Consider the following 17228-nt stretch of genomic DNA (forward strand, 5'->3'; position numbering starts at 1 on the left):
AAATAATTTTAAAGTGCTTAAAATAAACATTAATAGGTCTTTTAAATAGTGCATTTAAAATATTTTATTTTTATTTTTTTTTTTTCAAACAATGCCCTTTTTGTTTATGCTCGCTTGGATACAGTTTCAAATTTTTTTTTATAAAATTGCTAATGATTATAGATTGTAAAACTTTTTTTGTTGTTGCATTTATTGAGCCCTTTTGTGCGAACTAGTGGAAATGTGTCAATTACATCAGTATAAACCAGGTAACGAAACCAGATTATGAACGTTTGAACTATGACAGTCTTTTTTGTTTTGAGCAAATTTAAACGAATAAAACTAATCGAGTTTTTGAGTAACTTTTTACATTAAGTTCCAATTACTGCAACTTATTTTAGTGAATCGATTAGAATCGATATTTTTTTATATATTATCACTTTTTTTTTTTTTAAAAACTTTACTCAAAATTACTCAAAAATACTTAAAAAATATCTGACAATTGTAAATAAATGTTTAAAAATCTAGGGAGTTATTTATCCTAAATCTTGTCCAGTTTAAAAAGGTATTCTGCCCCATTAGGTGGCGTGGGATTTAATATTCATTATTAAAGGATCATGAAAAAGTAGAATGCATTATTCACATCCATTATACAAATGTATATAGTACCCCCCTGTTTCTTGTGTGACAAATAGATGAACTTTGAAAGTAACTAAAAATCGATTTCATTTCTCCTGAAAAAAAGATTACACCGCATTTTCTTTCAATTCACGCTGGGATCCATAAAAAAAATTGCTACAAATGTCATAAAAATGAAAGAAACAAATTTTGTTAAAAATGCTTTTTTCTATATATATGTTTATTGTTTTTTTATATGATATGTTTATCGTTACAAGCTTTTCATAGAATTCTATGAAAAAGTTGTAACGATAACCACTGTAGTCACTCATTGAAAACAATTAAGTTCTTACAACAAAAATACCTTTATTAAATACATTTGTAAAATGTATATTAAAAAAGGTGGTAAAAATTTATCAGATAAAAAAAATAAAAATTCAATAATACAATTTTTATTTAATGCAAAAAAACTATTTATAGAAAATTAATTAAGAAAACAAAAAGCAGTTAAACTAAAAAAAGAAAAAACTTTACAAAATTTGAAAACAAATATGTTGTATCATTTGTTAAATGCTATAAAATATAATATATATATATATCAGGAATTAAGAAGATGCAATTTAGTTGGCCGTTTAAACGATGAAATGCTTTTTAAGTATTTAATACTTTTATTTTAGAAATGATTTCATATTGATGGACCGCGGTTCGTAATTAGAAAATTTGACTACTGAACATTTGTTTTCCTAAGAGAAAGTTGAAACGCAGACTATATTTTGCAAAAAATGATACCAAGAAAATATCTAAAAAACAGTGGGAGATTGTTCTTATACTTATTCATAAATGAAAATATCTGCAATAAATTTAGCTTTTCAATATCAATAACCAATGTGCTTTTCAGTACTGGAGCCGGGTTTACTAACCTACTTAAATAGTTAATTGCTTTGCAAGCATGGTTTTGTAGGGTTTGCAATTTTAATAAATTTGTTTTGTGAGTGCTGGATAATATAATATTTGCGTACAAATGCTCTGAACATTGTCTGAGGCCAAACTAAAGTAAAGCGTTTTTCGTGACTTATTACAGAGAAATAATCTCAATTTATACAAAACACATATTATAGAAAATATTTTTATTATAGAAGATATTTTTAAACCTCTTTTAAATGTTCTTAACTTTAGAACGTTCAGAAGACATTTGAAAAACGTTTAAAAGACGTTCAGAACGTAAATTTTAAAAACAAATGCCCTTTGGATTATTAATAAAGTATCATTAACTTTAGAACGCTTAAAAGACGTTTAAAAAACGTTTAGAAGACACTCAAAATGTACTTTTTAAAAAGAAGTTGGTAAGCAATTTAGGCAGCTTTAATGGGAAATTAATTGTTTATGAAAGAGAGTAAAACTAGTTTTTTTTTACTAATTCGAAATTATTTTTCTTCACCAGCTTAAATGTTCAAGTTCAATGTTTATAGTTTCTATAAATGATTAAAAGATTATTTTTTATAAACGATTAAACATTAGGATTATAAGAAGATTATAAATCTTAAGCAATTGATACTTATTATAACAAGTGTTATTTCTGAAATCTCTATAAAGCTCTGCAAAGCTCATATAGAGCGAGTCAATTACATTTACCATGCGTTTTTGGACCTAGTCTAGAAAAGAAAGAGCATCATTAGAAGAAACAGCCTAAATGTGACAACAGTTTTCCACACAGGGACAAATAATAATCAATAAGGAATGTCGACAGCATTGCAATAGTTGTTTTCAGTAAATAGCTGAATTTTTTTGGAGTTAAAATTCACAAGCCACTGCAACACGCAATATTTTTAAGGAGTGAGATTAGATTTAATAAAATGTATGTTTATATATATTTATATATATATATATATATATATATATATATATATATATATATATATATATATATATATATATATATATATATATATATATATATAATTAGTAAAAAACACTTATCTAACTTTTATCTTCTACTCGGAGTTTCACCATTGCTGGATCATCAGGAAGAGTCTTCCTGATGATCCAGCAATGGTGAAACTCCGAGTAGAAGATAAAAGTTAGATAAGTGTTTTTTACTAATTAATTATTGCTCTGTTCTTTAAGAACATTGAGCACTCTATTTGTAAAATACACTAACATAATTTACATATATATATATATATATATATATATATATATATATATATATATATATATATATATATATATATATATATATATATACATTAGGGTTATAACGTTTTTTCAACCTCACCCTCCTGTACTGTAGTTGAACTTTTACCTAAAAAGCACGAAATTAACTATTATTTGCATATCTTTTGAAAAAAGTTCACCTCGCCATTAAAAAATCGATTTTATGTCAAAGTCTATTTTTTAATGGCGGGATGAACTTTTTTCAAAAGATATGCAAATAATAGTTCATTTCGTGCTTTTTAAGTAAAAGTTCATCAAACTGCAGTACAGAATCATGAGGTTGAAAAAAAGTCATAACCCTAATCGATGGTTATGTCAAAATAAGAGATATGCAAATAATAGTTCATTTCGTCGGCATACATTTTAAAGCAAATTTTTATTTCTTGTGATATATTATCAATATAGTTAACAAATAATAGTGGACCTATTACTGAGCCCTATGGCACTCCACTTGTTACCTCCTTCCATTCTGATTTATAAGTACCAAGGACAACTCTTTGAATTCTATTAGTCAAATATGCTTGAAACCAGTTTACTAAAACTTCATTTTCACAATATGCTTTTAATTTCATTAAAAATCTTTTGTGTGCAACTGTATCAAATGTTTTGGAGAAATCCAAAAAAGCTATAAATATTGAAACCACGCTTCAGAGACTGTGTAATTAAATCTAAAGACTCAAGTAAATTTGTGCAACAGTTTTTACTACGGACAAAGCCATGCTGCGAATCAACTTATTTTTAACTTATTTTTAACAAGATGTTCCATCAAAGCGTCTCTTATTATACTCTCTATTACTTTGCATACGACAGACGTTAATGAAACAGGACGGTAGCTTTCAATTTGTCTCCTTTTTTAAATATAGGGATAATATTTTCACACCGCCATAATCTCGGAATTATGCCACTTGAATAGGATCAATTAAAAATAATTGATAATGGAGTTGAAATACTATTAGAACATGCGATCCGTGTAATTAATTTTGCGGATCGGTTTTCAAATTCCTCAATATTTTTCAATCAAATGAAAATCCTCGATATTTATAAACTAAACGTATATAAAAATTTATCTTTTATTTATATGTGGAAGTATGATTTATCTCCTTTAATTTTTAAAGAACTTTTTATTTTGAAACCTTTAAGCAAGTTTAACATGAGGAATAATAACTATTTAAATGAACCACTCTGTCGAACAAAATTCAATCAATTCTGTATCACTTATCGTGCAGCTCATCTCTGGAACAAAATTATTTTGCCTAACTTCGGCTCACCCCTAACTTATTCTGTTTTTAAAATTAAATTAAAAGATCTCATTCTCTCTATTGAAAATATCTTAGAATATTTTTAATTTGTCTTATGATATATAATAATTTTGAAATGTATGTTCAATTTTTGTTTTATACTTGTTGACAATTTGTTTCTATTTATCTAAGTGCTATTTTAATATTTTTATGTTAATTTTTTACGTTCTCTTATTGTAAAAAGGCGTTTTTATAATACTTTACGTACTCTGTTTTGTAAAAGGCTTCTGACGATAAGATCATTTGATCTTCTTTCAGAAGCCTTGATTGTATTTGAAAAAAATATGTAATTCATATATACTACGTCAAATGTAAACAAAACAAAAAAAAAAAAAAAAAAAAAAAAAATTTACTTTGGCTTTATGAACAATTTCATACTCATACTCTCTGATTGTCGATTTTACAGTTTCTTTTGTGACTTTATTAATATTTTTGTATTCCCTTAATAAATTTTAGTCTCTAAATTTGGAATTCTTGCACCGCAGTTTTATTTTTTACTTTATCAATGCTGCTAATTTTTTATTAAGCCATGGTGCTCTTTTGATTTTATTCATGTTTGATTGCGGGATATATAGAGATATATTACTGTAGTTCCCTTTATGGTACACATATTTTATAGTGTATGATTGACTTACAATTTTATTTGATGGAGTAAAATTATAGCAAAAAGTAAGAATATGATGTTTTTTTATTTTCTGTGTTGTTATAAAATTGTTTCAAGTTGCTTCATTAATCAGCATAAAAAGAATTTTCGTTTATCACGAAAAAAAATTATTCAAACTTATTTGGAGAAAAAAAAATCAATGTAATAGTTTTAATGAACGATGCGTAAAATCAATGTAATAGTTTTAATCAACGTTACAACGGACCAACGTTCTAATGCGACGCTCGCCCAACGTCGGAGGTCGACGTTGGGCCAATGTCAACCCAACGGTTGGCTGCGACGTGACGCCAACTTCCAAATCCACGTTGTTGCAACGTCAGTTGCCGACCATCGGCCAACAATGTTGGACCAACGTCTGTATGCTAACTGGATCTGTTACAAATGACCTTATGAGCTAAAAATTTAAACATCATCAATTTGATGTAAACGACAAAGGTTGCAAAGTGTAGTGTCATTTGATTTTGACTTTTGTTAAAATATGAAATTAAAAATTATTTATTCTAAATAATTCTTTAATAATATTCTAAATTTTTTTCTGATAAAAAAAAAAAAGAATCTTTTAAAGCATTTGTTTAAAACTCATATCCATTCTGCTTATCTTTTAACAAATCCATAAAATGAGTCCAATAAAATCTTTAAATTTTGTAGTTCGTACTTTGTTTCAATTCCAGAAAAGTTACAAAAACATCCACTCACCTTAAACCCAGTGGGCAAGGGACCAAAAAAAGATGTCATTTGAACGTTCTAAAGACATCCAAATTGTTCAAAAGACGTCCAAAACGTTCAAAAGACGTTTGAAAGACGGTATTTTTACGTCCCGTGCCCTCAAGGTACTGACTTTAATAACTATCTTAAAAGTTCTAATATTCATAAAATTAAGATCTTCATAGCTTATGTTACTGGTTTAAATAAAAAAAAGTATTTATTTAGACGCTAGCAAAACTGAAATGTTTTTCCTTCAAAAAAATGATTCTCAGAAAACTTAAAACTATTGGGAAAAAAACTTTTTCTATCAAAGTATATAAAGCATTTTGGACTATAATTACTACGTACCGTACTATAATTGAACCCATCGTTTAAAAAAGGACACAAGTTCAAAACTTTTAACAGTTAGTTAATAAACTTTAAGTAAAAATATCTGTAAAGAATATTTATTTTTTTAAAATAAATGAAACTTACAAAAGTTACACATGTTTTTTTTTATTTATCTACTCCTATGCTTAGTTTCTTTAGCATCCTATACATTATTTTATAAAAAGTCATTTTTTTGTTTTTTTTAAAAGTTTTAAGAACTTGTGACCTTTTCAAATGACAGGTTTAATTGTAATTATAAGTACATAACGCATAAGTGGTTTGTTTTGTGTTATGTATTCTAATGTCAGGAATGCTTTTTTTTTACTGCTATCAATTTTTCATTTTTATGGTAAAGTTAATGTTTATTTTGATAATAATGCTGGTAGTCATGGAAATTATCGCTGCTAATATTAGTACTGTTATCATTTTTTTTACTGTTGCTATAACTACTAACATTTATCTTAATTTAGCTCATATATAACCAATATGTAGTGTTTCAATTTTTTTATGTTTTTTTTTTAAAAATTAAGATAAATTTTTTTTATAATTATGCATGCAGCTTATATGGATATTATTATTAATAACAGTTAAAAACTATTTTTTAATTTTTTTATTACTAATTTTATTTTAATTATCATTATTATTACTATTGTTATTATTATAATCATTATTGTTGTTATTATTGTTTGCTCATTTTATTTACATTTTTAAAAATTAGTTTTCTTTTCATAAGTATTTTTTAAATTTATATTGATTTATTTAGTTATAATATTTATATTGATTTATTTAGTTATATTTTTTTCTTGATTTGTTTGTTTGAGCATTCTTTTTTTTTTTTAGGTTTTTTTATATAAGTGAAACCTTACCAAGTTCTGCATAATTATAAAAAAGACTTTAACCTTTGTGTACTATAACAGGTAGGAAAGTGTTTTTTTCCTACTTAAAGTACATAAAAGGTAAGAAAGTATTTTGTTACCTGTTAAAATACATAAACGGTAAAAAAAGTACTTTGTTATGTTTGTTACTTGTTAGATCACTTGTTAGATACCTTTTACATCACTTTAGTGGTGCTCGTTCAAATAAATCAGCTAGAACTGAGCAATACTAATTCAAATAAAGTTTTGAGTTTTAATGATTATTGACGGCACACATTAAATTTCATATCAAAGTTTTCTACCTAAAAATGTTTCACGAACTGGGCACAGCACACTAGGTAAAAGTAATTACTTTTAAACATAAACTTCATGATTGATTAAGTCCTTTATCTGTAATTTTTTATAATCTTCTTAGAATTAAACTTAGCAAAGTAAAGATGATCAAAAATTGTTTTCATTTTTCATGTAAAAGGTGTTTTTAATTCTCTTGGTTTCCAATCTTCCTATCTCTATCTATTTTAAATTGATATACTTTAAACCTTGGTTGTTGTTAAATGATTATCTTCGTAATAAACCTATTGCTTTTTCATTTTTTTTAATGATCAAAGTCGAAGAAGATTACACAAAAAAGAATTAAGTCAGTAGAGGCAGTAATACATCACCTTTTTTTGAAAAATAAGCGAATATTCAATATATGGTCATTTTGAAAATGCATAATATAAAACCTTCTATGCGTACTTATACCCGTGTACTAGATATAATACACTTCCAAAACAATTACAATCTAAAATTTATGTAAACTTGAAAGTTATGTTTACACAAAACTTATAACCTCTCATATTGAGGAAGTTGCATGATCATAACTTTCGAATAATTAGAGATTTTTAGATCAAATTTAAAACCTGTTGATAAGTATAAATTTAGTATGGTCTACTAGAAAAATCTTGAGTAAAATGTGTAACGTTCTTTCTAAGGAACAACTCTGTATATTTATATACCATTGTAGTAAAAAGCTTATCAAATAAATATTCTTTTTTTTTAGGTAAATTTTTGTTGGAAGGGAATCATAAAAGATAAAGGAATCTAAATGTCATTTTTTATCTTTTTCACACAAAATTGTTATATTTCTGCTTATTGGATAAACTCAGCAATAGCGCGATACTCTATTTACATATCATTCTAAAATAGGAAAAAGTTGAGAATAAGTATCAAACTTCTGTTGAGCGGTCTACCTACCCTTCTTCATCTATTAGGCTGGCGTAGATGTGCAACCGTGTTACATTGTCTAAGATGATGAACGCTATTTCTTCTTGATAGGTTTTTTTGCTTGTGCCTCTTTTCAATTGCTATCAACTCTTTCTGTTACCTCCTAATAAGGAAAGGTATACTGAGTTGATAATCAGGAATGAGGAATCCACATTTCTTATTTATTAGAGTGTCATGCACTATCCATGATTATAAGTTAATTTCTATAAATATAAAAAACACGAGTACCCTAAATGTAATAATTAAAAAAACCATTATTATTACCATTTTATTTCAACATATCGTATGCAAATATTTGTGGTCTTTGAATTTAATTTTCATCCTTTGAGTATTAACTTTAGAAAAACTCACCAAATCTATTTGCTTTTTGTAAGACTTACTTTAAATATTAAATTTAAAGATTGTAAGACTTAGCGTTAATCTTTTGATTTGTTCCAATAGTTACATGCTTTCCTGTACAATTGCGTATCATTTCAGCTATTTGTTGTAAAATCAGGTTTGAATCCTCTAATCATTAAACAGTTTAGGCAGTTACATAGATCTAATGTATGTAAAAATATCACAAAAGCTGATTGTTTTTACAATCTACACCTAATTTTGATTCAATGTATATAAGCTAACGTTGATTCAATGGATTTGGATCAAAGTTAATCTTATGTATACAATTCATTATTACAAGTTCAAAATTGTATAACTTCATTATATTATGTAAATAAGATCTACCATGAATATTGAAATACAAGCAAACCAAACAATTAAAATAATGTCTATATAATCGATGAAATATATTGTTTTTTTTATTGCTTTTTTTCTATTTTTCTTTTTTTCATTGTCTAAATGCATATCAAGAGCGTATTTCTAAAAACAAAATTTTCCAAAATTGAGTTTTTTTGAACATTTGGATTTTTTACTAAAAAAGGTGCCAATCTAACTATGTTTGTATGAATAAAAAAGTTGTTTATAATCTTTATTTACGATTATAAAATTATTGATATTCAAAAAGTATTTCTCCGAATAATTAACTTTTTCTTTTTTTTTTTTTCAAAACAATAAAAATGTGACTTAGCGCCGTTTAGAAAAACGCTCTTCAATTGTGTGTGTGCGTTAAAATCTAATATTCCATCTTTCAACATTCCATCTTTCATATAGGGAGAGGTATTAATTCGCATTCCATGCGTTTTATCTTAATACCTCTCCCAAGAGTAGAGCAGAACTATTTGTAACGAACTTTTCCTCAAATTATCTCATCACTCTATAACTTTAATTGCCAAAAAGTCTTTATTAATTTAAATGTTATAACCAAAACTTTCCTGTTATCCCAAAGAAACAGGTTGATCCATTGTTTGACATCTAAATCACTCTTTACTATCGATTTATTCCGTGTAACGAGCATTAAAGTCACCAATAGCCTTAATATCGGTTGAGGAATAGAGAGAAAAGTCTAGCAATAAAGGAGAAAAAAAAAGAAAACACTCTGACCTCTTCAAATATGGTTCAGTCTTCTCTCTTTTTTTAGCGTGGTCATTGAATCAACAAACTTCTAATATTTTCTTTGATTCTTAACAACATATTGACAATCATCTCGCTTGACGGCTGATTTGTTAAGTGTCGCAATAGATAGTTTCATAGAGAATATTTCTCCTTAAGCTTATATTTCTTTCATCTTTATCAACTGTTTTACTGATAATCATTTTTTTAAAATTAGCGATACAACTATAAACTCTTATTTTGACAAAAAATGAACTTTTTTTGATCACATGGAATAGACAGCCAACCTTGAGCTTGATCTCTTTTTGTGACATTTTTGGGCTTGCAGTGGCTTGTAAATTTTAACTTAAAAAAAAGCTCTGTTGCTTACTATCATCACAATATTGTTGATATTTTTATATTGATGAACAACGACACTCATACTGAATCTTCTACTCAAATTCTTCTAATTCCTCTACTAATTCTTCTATTTTCTCGGATTATTCTTCACTAGTGACCTGGAAACCAATTGCAAAGTTAGCATTTACCTTATTTTATTGTGCTTACCATTATTTTACTTCCAACTCCATAAAACACTACTTTATTTTGATTAATTATTAAAAATTTTATCTATTTTTTTATAAATATATATTTTATAGTTTTGAACGTTAAACGTCAAAACGTTTTCTTTTTGCGCATGTTGCGGGTCATGACGCGCTACCTCCACTTGTGTTCTGTGGATTTTGAAATGTGGTTTGTGTGAGGCAACTAACTGTGTGAGGCAACTAACTTTTTGTTGGATAAGCGGTAAATCCTAAACTTTTTGTAGCGTGAAATGCTCAGTTAATCAAAATAAATGTGGTTTAATATAACGCTGATTCATCAATAAATTTTAAATATCTTACAATAATCTTTTAGAGTTCAAAATTTAAAACTTCATAAAACTTGTAACCCCCATAAATTGAGGGGGGTTCAAATTATATGGTCATGATTTTTGAACGCTAAGAGATTTTTGTATGAAATATAAAACTTATCAATGATAATAGATTTAGTTAAAATATAGTATAAAAATATATTTTATCAACTTGTTGCTGTTTGGAAGAGGTTTAACTAAAGTTTTGGGCTTTTTTGTTCCCAGGCTCCAATCTTACAGAAGCTTACAATCGGCAAAAAATATAAAAATGTGATAAAGATTCCATAATTTACAATCGGTGAAAATATAAAAATATAAAAATGAAAACAAAAAGATTAATAATATTTATTTTAAAAACCAAGGACTTGGATATTTACAGGAATCAACTTCTTATAATTTAACAAAAAAAGTTAAATTATTTGATTACTACAAGCATTCAGTTTCATTATTACAACCACCATAAACACCCAAAAAAAGTTTAATGTTAAAAAAGTTTAATTGCAATCTTAACGGATATCTGCGGCAAGACCTTACGGTCTTATTTGAGCTTTCGTACTTGTTTTTATTAATATATTCATTTGTATTTTTTTATTCATTTTATATATTGTATAAAGGCAAATAATGAATGTAAAATTAAAAAAAAAAAAAAAAAGGTATTTATGTATTTACTAGCGAAACTAAAAAAAATAAGACTTTTAATCGGGATGACAGCGATAACATAAAAACAAAAACTCGGACCATTGTTTACTAAAATTTACTGACGTCAGGACTATAAAATTTTAAATCTTTCTTAATGCTATTTTTTCTTCTCTTCAAGATTCTCATTCTTTTAATTTTCTTCTTTTTTATTCCAAATTTGCTCATAACGTCTGTTTTAATATTAATGCAGCATAAAGTGTTTCGTTTTTGTTGCATAAAATAGCTTGAAGAAAAAAGTTTAAGCTCCTGATTTTTTAAACTTTTTCTGAGTAGAAAAAAGACTCAAACTATTTCTGGTTAGAAAAGAGGCTCAAATGTAGGCAATTTGGTGGCCTATAACTCAATCTAACTTTAACATTTCGAAAACCATCGATTATGACGATTTTGATTTTCAACCGAAAACATTTGATTTTTATATTTACACCTAATTAAAATATGTACTATTATTTTTTCAACCATCTGAATCGTCGACCTACTGTATTTTTGACTTGCTGAGTTTTTAACCAACTGAATTTTCAATCTACTGTATTTTCAGCCGACTATTTTATCGGTCGACTTTACATCTACGGCTTTTCCGGTATGTATTTTTTAAAGACTTGAGTTAGAACCGGCCGTGGCACATCCAGGGGTAGTTATTCTCACTAGCTAAAAAATAGAGGGGTGGGGGCAAAAATTTGTTTCACATTATGATAAAGTATTTCATTATAATAGTGATTCGCTATACGCTGATACAATGTAATGTAGAATTCCCCATAATATACAGGGTGACAAGAAAAAACGGAGACAAAATTTAATAATGCCCTGATAATAAAGTTTTTTACGGTATCCAATTAATTTTATTTAATTTTGGATTCTCCATGTTTTTATGTTTAGTATATATATGTTCTTAGGTTGATATCTCTAATATATATTATATTTTTAGAATGTCAAATAAACGTAGTGCAATTTTGAAGTTGTTTTCATAAAGGAATGCGTCAATGTAATACTGTTTGCTTGCTAATGTGCCTAAGCAAACTGTGTCCAAGGTCGTCAATCGTTTCAAGGAGCTCGGCCACGATGGTTGCCGTCCAGGAAGTGGTAGAAGACGCAACGTCAACACGTCCGCCAACCGCCAGATCATCCATGCGAAAAATCGCTTGTGAAACCGGAATGAAACGTGAATCGGCGCGAAAGATGGCAAAATGGGAGCTTAACCTCATGCCTTACAAGCTCCAAAAAGTTCAATTGCTCACCGATAAAAACAAACTTGTGCGGCTCCAGAGATGTCGCCAACTCAAGCGTCGGGCTGCTGCTCAGCGATCGCAGTGCATCCTGTTCACGGACGAGAAGCTGTTCACCGTCGAGCAGGCGCACAACCACCAAACCGCCACAGACCATGACGGACTGCGAATTTTGTCCAACACCGCCAAAATTCGCAGCAACATTATCGAGACTGTGGTACTTCCTTGGGCCCAACAGCACTTCGACGATGTGATTTGGACGTTCTAACAGGACTCTGCACCGGCTCACAAGGCGAAAAAAATTCAATACTGGTGTCGGACCCATTTTCCGGACTTCATCGCGTCTTCAGCGTGTGGTCAATTTTGGAGGCCAGGGTCTGTGCTACACGCCACATAAATTTGGAGTCGCTGAAGCAATCGCTGCGCCGGGAATGGGATCAATTGTCGTCAGAAGACCTGCGGCCCATCGCTGAAAATTTCAAGACGCGTTTGGGCTTATGTATCGCCGCGGGAGGAGACCACTTTGAAACCAGCTGAATATATTATTGCGGAAGGTCCGTGTTGTTGTTATTCATTGTTGTTTACTTAATTTTTGTTGGTTTAATAAAAAATAATTAAAAATGTTTGTCTCCGTTTTTTCTGGTCACCCTGTATATGTTTTTCTCAGTTGTTTTTCAATTCTCAGTGAATGTGCGTGAAAATTTATTTTTAAAATGCCCTCTCCAGTTTGGGATTACTTCAAAAAAGTTGAAGGTAAGTTTATCATTTAAAAAATTTTCCTTAGTCACTAAAATCTTTATCACCTTCAATAAAATTATTTTAAAAATATGCGATCAAGGAGTTTTTTTGTTTCTAAGGGATTTTTTGGGTAATTTAGATTTTATTGGCAAAAATCAATATTTCTGGTTTTATGAAATCAAGTAAATTTAGACAAAATCGTAGACACCAAATAGACAAAAAATTATGCTTTGTAGACTTATGAAGTGAAAATTATTTTTTAACTGAGCAATCTTAGGACACCATCAAAAATTTGATAGACACAACAAGGACAAAAAATTAAACATTTGTTGTGTCCATTACAACATACAGAATTGTCTATGTCTGTGTTGTAAGTCTATCCATAGACTAGTCTGGTTACTAGGTGGTGGTAGTGTGAAATGATGGAGTGGCGGAGAGAGTATGAAAAATGTAATAATGATGCACTTCATATTTACAATAATATTACTGCTCATTATTGTCTTCTTAATGGTCCATTATTTTAATTATTGTTCATTGAACATATTGTTGTTTTCTCCTTTATAACCTTTATATTGTAAAATATTATAAAAAAACCCTACATGTTATTTGAGTTGAAATTTTTTTCTTATAAGATATATTAAAAATTAAATAAATTTTCTGGGCCCGGAAGATTGGAAAGATAAAGTAAATAAAATTTAATTCGTCTTAAGTATATTTCATTTCATTAGAAGCATTTGTATACAATCAAATTTTTATAAATAAAAATTCATATTTTTTCCCCGAGTAAGATGTGTGACATAAACAAGTAAAAATTTTAAACTGCAATGTTAAAAGCCTAGAAAAATATTTTAAATATCAGACACTTTAAAGTGTTGACATCAGTTTTGTTTATCTGAATCTATTTACATACAGTCACACTTTCTAAAACAAACATTTCACCGTTTTTCAATGATATTTGATCTATAATGCCAACATTTGATTTCATCACATGTAATTTATGAAAAATTACTAACAAAAATGTTATAAATAAAAATTGTAAATTTAACAAAAATATTTTAATTTTATTTACATCATCTTATTGCAAAGTTTTATTCAAATTTTTTGTTATTAATGTTTCACTTAAATATTTTGTCGGCATTAACTGCTTATAAGTATTAATTCCTAAATTATTAAAACTCTGTATTATTTTCTAAGTATTCAAAGCTTAAATATATTTAGTAATTAATACTGAAAAACATATATTTGAAAAGTTGCAAACATTAATTCAATAATTAAATATTAGTTAGATTTAAATTATTTTAAAGGAATTTATGTCGTACATAAAAATATATGCTATCAAAAGCAACTCCATTAGGAAATTAACATTCCGATATTTGTTTAAAATGGCGATAACAGAATTAATCTTTATTTTAATTATCTATTTAAAAACACTATAATAAAACGCTATAAAAAACACTATAAAAAACACTACAAAAAACACTATAAAAAAACTTTATAAAACACCATTTGGGAATCAACTTTTTAATTAAATTTCAATAGATATTAGATATTGGTTCAAAAATTGAAAAAATTTTACAAAGCAAAACCATAAATTTACATTCACATCAGTTCCTAATTTAAATATAATTTGCAACAACATGACAAAACCCGCTTCTTGGGGTTTTATCTTGTTGTTGCAAGTTGGTGAAATGAAGCGTTATTATTGGCCGAATATTGTTGTTGCGTAGCATTTTATTGACATCGGGCCAACAATCGTATAATTTACTCCTTCACTTTATTAATATCAATGGGAAAATCATTATCATCATAAACCATCATAAATTAATTAACAAATCATAAATTATTATTATTTATTAAATTATAAACATAAAGCATAAAGGTTTACGAAGTATGTATTTATAAAACGAATTGTTTATTTTAATGATATTCACATATCAATGCGAAAACCAATTAAAACAACTTTTTCTTATGATTTGTATTGAGTAAAATAATATAGTTAATTTATTTTCATTCTATCTGTTCAGTTTTCTTTAGTTTTTTATTAGTTATAAAAATATTCATTAAATCTAAATAAATAACTATTTTAATTATAAAAATAATAAATTTTAAAAAATTTTTTAAATTTATATAAACTGAGCTTATTAATGTTATAAAAAATTCGCAATGTAATTTCCATCAGGTAAAATAACCTTGAGTTAAAAAAATTAAAGCGTTTAAGAGTTTCATAAAAGAATTTACCCTAAAAAGTACTTAACTGGTATCAAAAAATGTCAATAATGATCTTAAGGTAAAACTTAAGTATGAGATTTAAGTTATGCAAGGTTGCACGTTTTTCATTTTCAGGAAGATTAGTTTCATAAATTTTTAAAATCTCTGAAAATAATATATATGTGTGTGTGTGTGTGTGTGTGTGTGTGTGTGTGTGTGTGTGTGTGTGTGTGTGTGTGTATGTGTATGTGTGTGTGTATATATATATATATATATATATATATATATATATATATATATATATATATATATATATATATATATATATATATATATGTATATATATATATATATATATATATATATATATATATATATATATACATATATATATATATAATAAATAAGGTTATAATCATTTATTTTGCATTTTCTTTGACCTTTTTTCGTTTTGCTACTTTTTAAGTTTATAAAGTGTTTTTTATTTCTTAACGTTTATATTCATTAACTTATAATATTGCTTTCACTAACAGTCATCCGCCAAGAGAAACAATTACTAAAAATATCTCTAAAAATTTATGATTACCATTTATGGAAATAATGAAACAGTTCTGAGTTATGTTTAGACATTTCTTTCTGCATTTTTCATTAAACGTGCGATATCGCAATACAATTTGACAACATTTTAACGTTTTCTATTTGTTTTAATATTATTTATAGTATTTGAATCAGTAAAAAAACACTATGCTTAAAGTGTTAATAAAAAATGTTTTGCAAATCTTTGCGAATTTATAATATCATTTTATTTGGTCTAATATCAGTTTCATGTCACTGAAGAGGTCTCTATGAACATAATTTTAACACCAAGAAACGATTTTTTTTTTAAATTTATGTTACTAAAATAATGATTTTTTTATTTTTATTTTTCGTTTTTGTTTTTTTAAACATTTTAAAGGTTTTACATAAAACTATTTTTCACTTGCATTTATTTTGCAAAATAAAAAATTGAATTAAAAAATGTTACATTTAAAACTTATTATAGCATAAAATTTTATTCAAATCCCAGTAGTTTAAAATTGTTATTGAAATTGGTATTATTCGCTTATTTAAATATCATAATCCTCGAAAACATTTTATATTGATTTAAACCACGAATGTTGTCGGGAAATGATTCGGCAAATTATGAACACGAATCAAATCTACCACACCCTTGCGCATGCGTTAAAGCCCTTTATTATTTTATTCGGCCGGCTGTTGCTGAGTGGGCCTAAACTATGTAGTGGAGTTTTCAATTCTCTAAGTTGACCTCTAGATTTTGATGTAGAGAACTTTATTCAAGACGGGGATTAGTCCTCGAAGCCGCCCCTTAGGCGTGATGGGATGTTTTAGTAATAGAGAAGATGAAGCCAAAAAAATTAGTAAAAAAATTGATATGAATATATCAAAAGATAAAGTTTCTTATAGAGCAACGCATCGATTATTATTACTCGGTAATAAAATTAAATTTGGTTGTGTTTCACATATTAAGAAATTTAATGAGTTTTTTTTGAGATCTGGTTTCTTATTTGCAAACACTTCTTTATTTTATTAAAGGAGCTGGTGAAAGTGGTAAAAGTACTATAGTTAAACAGATGCGAATTCTCCACGTAGATGGTTTCAATGAAACGTTAGTGTTTTATTCCGTGCTTGTACTTATTCTATTTAAATTATCACATACATTTTTGAAAAAGTGTTTATGTATTACGTGAATTATTTTGGTAATTTTTAGCGAGAAAAAGGAGAAGATAGAAGATATTAAAAAAAATATCAAAGAAGGAATCTTAGTAAGTTCCGTGTCTGTTTACAGTTTAGTGCGCATTATAGTTACTTTCGGTTAAGATATTGTCACGTGATAATAAGTATTTGAATCGATATTTGAAAAGGTCTTTATTTAAGTTATAGTCACGTGTTATTTTTATCACGAGGCAAATTTGATCAAAACAAAGCTTTCGTTTT

General features: G+C 27.3%; 1 protein-coding gene across 1 annotated transcript in view; it reads left to right on the forward strand.

Moving 5' to 3' along the window:
* The first annotated feature begins 16456 nt into the window (after positions 1-16456).
* Positions 16457-17228, forward strand: part of LOC100192291 (guanine nucleotide-binding protein G(s) subunit alpha) — a 14141-nt gene continuing 13369 nt past the window's right edge. Inside the window, exons 1-3 of the mRNA XM_065819963.1 lie at positions 16457-16723; positions 16827-16899; positions 17002-17056. Coding sequence (XP_065676035.1) covers positions 16609-16723; positions 16827-16899; positions 17002-17056 — 243 coding nt within the window. The 5' untranslated portion in view covers positions 16457-16608. The remainder of the gene's footprint in view (positions 16724-16826; positions 16900-17001; positions 17057-17228) is intronic.

This window comes from Hydra vulgaris, chromosome 15 (assembly GCF_038396675.1).
Source record: "Hydra vulgaris chromosome 15, alternate assembly HydraT2T_AEP".
NCBI lineage: Eukaryota > Metazoa > Cnidaria > Hydrozoa > Anthoathecata > Hydridae > Hydra > Hydra vulgaris.